The following is a 6,022-nucleotide window of genomic DNA, read 5'->3' as shown; positions in this document are numbered from 1 at the left end:
TTTGTGTTAATTATTATAAAGCAAAATATGTTCTAAAACTTAACTGTAGAAGAATTCCCTCCTGCAATTAGCAGCACAGGCTTTCATGGTGAAAAGCAAGCTGCCACAGCGTAAACTAAACTGCAGTCTCTATTGATTCAGGCTTCTGATGATGGACAAGGCTGAGATAAGAGGAGTTTTGCCTCAATGATTAACGTTTTGTGTGCACGGTTTATATTGTAGTATCTCTGGAAAGTCAGCAGGTCGCGCTAGCTGATCAGCCAAAAGGCAGGGCTGGGCATGTCATTCCAAAGCAGGTCGCAGGCTGTAGGAGTCCTGAGTATGTTACCTTTCTCCGTTGCAAAGTATGAGCTGAAGATGCAGCTGAAGTTGTGCTGGTGCACAGTTCTGATGGAAGGGTCCATCTTGGACTTATTTTGCCTTTATTAACATCCTTGCTAAGCCTGAGTTAGGCAGGTTTTAATGAGGTTTGAGGAACACAAAATCTTTTTGCTACCTATGCCCTGTCTTATGGGGAGGCCAAAGCTCTGACTGGACCCTTCAGGAGTCCTTTAACGCTTGGTGAAACAGAAGAGTATAGTGTAGACTTGGATTGCAGCTTTAGGCAGTGGGACCTCGTGGTCCAAACTAATAAAATCGAAGGGGTAACAGTGGAAGGATCACTGCACAACTGATGCAGAAGCAGAGCAATTCTGCATGGCTCTTCCCTGAAAGGCCTTGTTGCACAGGTTACTTCCCCAGCACCCTCTTCCCTCGCCGTGATTATTTCTACATCTGTGTGTTTTACCAGCCCTTTATTTCCTTTCCAGAGTCAGCTACAAACTGTCCTTTCCCTCCCTCTGCAGCCAGTGTTTCACTAGACTGAAAAGATAAAGCTGGATTTACTGATGCTGTTTGCCCCAGCTGCTCTGGAACCTAAGCCAGTAAGTGTGTTTGCTTTTCCCTTCGAGCTAAACTGGAAGCTTTAGTGTTTGCCCTGTACCTCTTTCAGGAGCACCCTGCATCCCAAAGCACTGTGCCTCCCTGTGCTGCTGCTAGAGAAGCTCAGGTTAAATAATAGCTCCCTGCAGAAGGTTTGTGAAACCAGCCTATACGGAACACCACAAAAACACTGAGCTGCTGTCCTTAATGTACAGGAGGAAATGCTTCTGAAATGGAAATGCTTCTGCTTTCAGTGTAAGAAAAAGTGCATTTTCACTGCAAATTCAATTGTATTGACTCTCCTGCAGTTATTGGTTGCTCTCTGCCCCTGCAGTATATTTATAGGGTCATGCTGATTTTTCACTCATAGCAAAATTAAAGTGGTTCCTGTGGGAGGCGAATGGGACACGGCACATTAAGCACTTCTCATAGATGCAGTGAGTATCCTTTTGTAGTTTCTTAGGAGAAACAAACCTGCTGTCAGGACACACACAGCTCCCACTGAAGCAGCTTATCGGAGGCTGCAGTTGTGATGGTAAATACATGAGCCTGCAGTGCTTGTAAAGCCATTTAGCTCTTGAGACTCCCAGTAGCATGTTGGTAGTCTTGGCCTCAAAAGCCCTGTCCTGTTAACAAGAGCTTGTTGTCCCGGGAAAGTCTTCAGCTGATTTACTAATGGAAAGAAATGCCTCACTTGGACAAAAGGCAGTGCAAGTTTGCCAAGGCAATGCTGAAGCAGGAGTCAGGGGAAAAGGAATGAGTTACTTCATTAATGGTGGTTTATGTTTTTGGTGATGGGCCCCAGGAAAGATTGAGGTTTCAGCTTTATACATGTTTTTTTCTCCCCAGCTATATTAAAAAAGCATAACCCAGCCCAAACTCTGTGACAGCGCTGAAGAAACTCAAAGCCATTTGTAGTGAAGCAGACCTTTAATAATGTGATTTTCCATATGTTAGTACAAGTGATATTTCTGGCTTACTGAAGAAACCTTCGTGTTTGGCTGCAAAAAGAGCAGTGAAGTCCAAGAGGAGGGAGCTGCAACTGAGCATCAAGGGTCCATCACCTCCCAGCCACCTCCTTCCCCACTGCTTCAGCCTTCACCTGCAAGTGCCGTGACATGCAGTATATGATAACAGTGTTAAAGCATGTGTTATACCTTACTCTGAGTCTCTTTATGTTCAGATGACCACCAGCATATTGCTCATGGATAATTTTTAGGTGGAACATCCATTTGAGGCTCAGTGGCTTCCACTTTACTAGAGTCGCTACCTGTGCCCAAGCAATTTAATGAGTACAAATAGGGGACTGAAGGCTTTGCCCATGATGTGCAGCCTCCCATTTACAGGTTGGGAGTAGGATCCGTTGAGTCGCAGTTCTGGATGTGGACATGGGATATAATTCCTCGGTAGACCCTCTGCATGGGCAGCAGGACGCCGATTTTCTCCCCCCTCCTGATGGGGCCGCTGTACTTGATGGGTTGGATGTAAAACATCTTAATGCAGAATCCTGTTAAAGGGAGAGAGAGGAGAGGGAAACTTGCTCCTATGAAATGAGCCTGTAAAAGTCATAATGTTCAGTAGCAAAATACAAATGACAATAAAATTATAAAGAGATTCAGCAGCAAGAACAGTTACAGAAAATGATGCTCCTATAGCATCAAGAAGAGAGAATAGGAAAAGAAATAACAGGGGAAGGGAGTTAGGGTGGGTTCCAAATGTGCAAGGGAACCAGCTTCATCCTTTGACTTTTCTAATAGAGGTTTCCAAGTTAGTTTTCACATGGATTCACTTGCAAGCCCACGTGGTTCAGGTTGGGGTCATGATTTTCGGGTTGGTTTAAAGCTCTGTAAATGAATCGAAGCGTTTTGCACTCGGACTTTGCAAGACACACGTTTTAGCTTGGTACCTGATCCTGACAGCTGAACTCCGTTGTCAATGGCATTGTTGTTTCCATAGGGCCTGGCTCGCTTGTCAATGTTCCCTGTGAAGGGTGCGTACACCTCCGAGCCATCCTTACACACCACGTCCACTCCCTTGTGCTTCCTCCCTCCTCTGAAGAAGAAGAGCAAAGGGGTTAGCCCACAACAGAGTGCTAGATCCCCTCCTCTTGCCCATTTTCTCATGCTTATTCCTATTTTAAGGAAGCTTTAAGCGCATCCATCTCCTATTATCCCATCTCAGGACCTGGGGTTGTTGTATCCGCCACAGCCATGGGAATCACAGCCTCTGATTTTGTTTGAGGGTTGACTGGAGCAGATTTTGGCCCATTTTGCTGCAGTAGCTGGAAAAGAAGAAAAGAGAAGCACAGAAGATGAAAGCCACGAGCTAGAAAGGGGATTTTTCAGCCTGTGTTGTTTACTCAACAACAAGGTCCCTTTGGACTTTGCTGTAATCAGGGGTCAGGCTTCTGGGAACTTGAAAGTTGCTTGTCTTTCAATGTAAGTTAATATTAGGGATGCAATGAAACAGCATTCTTTTGTTTCATGCCTTTTCCAGTGATGTTTGAGGGTACTTAAAGCAGCGACCTCAGAGCAGAAATGCAGAACAAATAGATCTGGAGGGGACATCATGGGGTAACCCACTCCTCTCCCACTGCCTTAGGGCAGATGGGTTGTGCTGCACTCACAATGCCAGGCAAGAGCTATGGGATCTCTCTGCCTGGAAGGTGAACTGAGCCACCAGGATTTTGAGACATTGACCTATAAATGGGGCTTAGGGAGACCCACTGTGTCCATTCCTATTCCCTAACATGGTTCCAGTCAAAAATATAAGCTGTCATCCACCTTTTGCTAATTGCATTTTCTATCTCCCAGTGTTTCTGTATCACTGTTTCACTCCAGACTCCAGCTATCACCACCCACTGTCAAATCCATGCTGATGCTACAGCCCTGATGATGTCTGAGAGATAGAAGACACAGGAGAGAAGGGGGGAAAGGCAACGCCTGCCTTGGTACCTTCTACAAGCATCTGACAGCCCTGCTCCCCTCCCAGAGCTACCAGGACTTCCTATAGGATGCTTTAGCATGAATGGGGCTGGGAAGAAGAAGCAATGAGTTGAGGCTTATTGGTGTGTGTGGATAGCTTGGCTTGGGCTTGGCAGTGCACACAAACAGGGGAAATGATGTGCTGGCACTGAAGGTCTGGTGCTACAAGGGTGCAGGAAACCTCTAATGCCTTCCTCAAGCAAAACAGCCCTTTGTTCTAGGTAGTCTTCATTTAGTTTAATGAGTTGTGTATTCGTTGTGGAATCAAAGGTGATGACATTAAACACTGCAGCATCTCTGGGAACACGCTAAGCTCAGCGGGCTGATCTTTGGGGGGAAGGCTTGTGAGAAAACATGCATGCTGTTAGCGACTGATGTGCTTCAGCTGATTCTTTCTTACCCATTCAACATTATCACTCCAACAAAATCTTGCCACAACTCTTTACTGTACCTAAAAGGGATTTTCCCATGGAGATTTCTGTGCAATGGGAGAAGGGTTGTTTTCCAGAGCAAGAAAACAGCAGAGAACAAAACAGTTCCTAAACCCTTAGAGCTACCCCTCATTAAAAGCACAACAAGGAGGGCAGGTTGCAATGAGCAATGTTCACTAAAATACAGACAACTCACCACTGGAGATCACAATCACGAGGACGACTGCTGTGACCCTGTGCATTGCCATGTTGCCTCGAGAGCTGCGCTTTCCAAGTGAAAGGTCCAAAATACTCTGTTTTCTATTTATACTCTGCAGAGCCTGTATCCAGATTTTTCCAGCCAATCGGGGAATTTATGTGGCCTCAGTTCTCCTGTTTGCAGATCCAGGCCAAGAGCAAGAACTCAGAGAGGCCCTCGAGGTGTGCCACCAGCCCCTCTAATCACTGGTGTAGAGGAGCCAACCTGTTGTGCAATAGCAGCTGCATGTTTTGTTTTGTCTTTCTTGACGATGAAACCATGAATATTAAACCCAAATTTAAAGCTCCGTTTGTTACCATTCCTGCCCGTTGCACAATCCTGAAGATAACTTGGGTGGAGAAGGGGGAAAGAGCTTGCATGAACTTAACAACATATCTGGGCAGATGGATACTTTGCCCTCCCACCATGGCTGTTGCTTCATGGAAGGAAGGTGGACACAGCACTTGAGCATCACAGCCAGGCTCATACTGGAAACCTCTGATTAGGCAACCCATGAAATGAGACCTTTGTACCCCAATTTTATTAGCCAGCTTCATTAATGCATCCCAGATATTGCTGTGTGCTGCTGCTGTCCCTTCAGGATTAACAGTGGGAGAAGCAGATGTTTACAATCTTCACTGGGCCTGAACAGAAAATGTTATAAAGCCTATAATGTTGTGGCTAAGCAGGATTACGGGAAAAAGGAGAAGAAGAGAACACTGGAGCATGAACAAGGCCACCTCGAGTGTTGTTTCTGGGAAGGGAGGGAATGTGATGCCCTGGTTTATAGCCAGGAGCTGGAAATCCTTTGTGTTCTCGGCTCTTTGGCCGCCCGGTCTGTGCTGCTGGGAGCCACTGACCGCTTTGTTTCTCTGCGCAATTAAAAGCTGGGAACCCAAGTTAGATACAGCTTTGGGTCAGGGCTCTCAGGCAGGATGCTGTGCCTGTGCTGGCACTAGATGGGTGAACACTGGTTTCACATCCCAAAGGAGAACCAAGAGCAGTTCTGTTCCACAGGATTCAGACCTCATCTTTGTCGTAGAATCCCAGCCTGGTTTGGGCTGGAAGGGACCTTAAAGCTCATCCAGCTCCGACCCCTGCCCCGGGCAGGGACCCCTTCCACTGGAGCAGCTTGCTCTAAGCCCCTGTGTCCAACCTGGCCTTGAGCACTGCCAGGGATGGGGCAGCCACAGCTTCTCTGGGCACCCTGTGCCAGCGCCTCAGCACCCTCAGAGGTGTTCCCACCACGCTGCATTTCACGGGGTTTGCAGCCTTGTTCTGTAACTGAACAGCAGCCCAAGGACTGAAGCAATGCACGTGGCCTGCCACTTACTTCACGTTTTGCTTGCTGCCGGCTGTAGCCAAGGGTGGGTTTATTTCCTTGGCAGAAGAAAGGTGGCCACAATTTGCAGTTGCTTGATTTGGCATTGATGGCAGGTGAAGGAGTT

The 6,022-nt window shown here is 46.9% G+C and overlaps 1 protein-coding gene across 1 annotated transcript; it reads right to left on the bottom strand.

The window, feature by feature from the left end:
• Nucleotides 1-1,832: 1,832 nt before the first annotated feature.
• Nucleotides 1,833-4,840, bottom strand: LECT2 (leukocyte cell derived chemotaxin 2). Its single transcript, XM_065690367.1, has 4 exons — nucleotides 4,533-4,840; nucleotides 3,106-3,202; nucleotides 2,828-2,973; nucleotides 1,833-2,428 (listed from the first exon to the last, which is right to left on the bottom strand). Exons 1-4 carry the CDS (start codon nucleotides 4,582-4,584, stop codon nucleotides 2,262-2,264), a joined length of 462 nt encoding a protein of 153 aa, XP_065546439.1. The 5' UTR covers nucleotides 4,585-4,840; the 3' UTR covers nucleotides 1,833-2,261.
• Nucleotides 4,841-6,022: the final 1,182 nt, after the last annotated feature.

Source organism: Lathamus discolor, chromosome 10, assembly GCF_037157495.1.
Source record: "Lathamus discolor isolate bLatDis1 chromosome 10, bLatDis1.hap1, whole genome shotgun sequence".
Lineage (NCBI taxonomy): Eukaryota > Metazoa > Chordata > Aves > Psittaciformes > Psittacidae > Lathamus > Lathamus discolor.
Note: the sequence above shows the minus strand (reverse complement) of the source record. Positions and strands in the feature narration are given on the sequence as shown.

Bases quoted from the DNA above. Each gene is read 5' to 3' on its own strand.
- LECT2 (XM_065690367.1), bottom strand. From the start codon at position 4,584: ATGGCAATGCACAGGGTCACAGCAGTCGTCCTCGTGATTGTGATCTCC. The intron at 3,203-4,532 runs GTGAGTTGTCTG...CTTCTTTTCCAG, and splicing joins CGTGATTGTGATCTCCAGTG to CTACTGCAGCAAAATGGGCC. The intron at 2,974-3,105 runs GTCCTGAGATGG...CTTCTTCTTCAG, and splicing joins GGCGGATACAACAACCCCAG to AGGAGGGAGGAAGCACAAGG.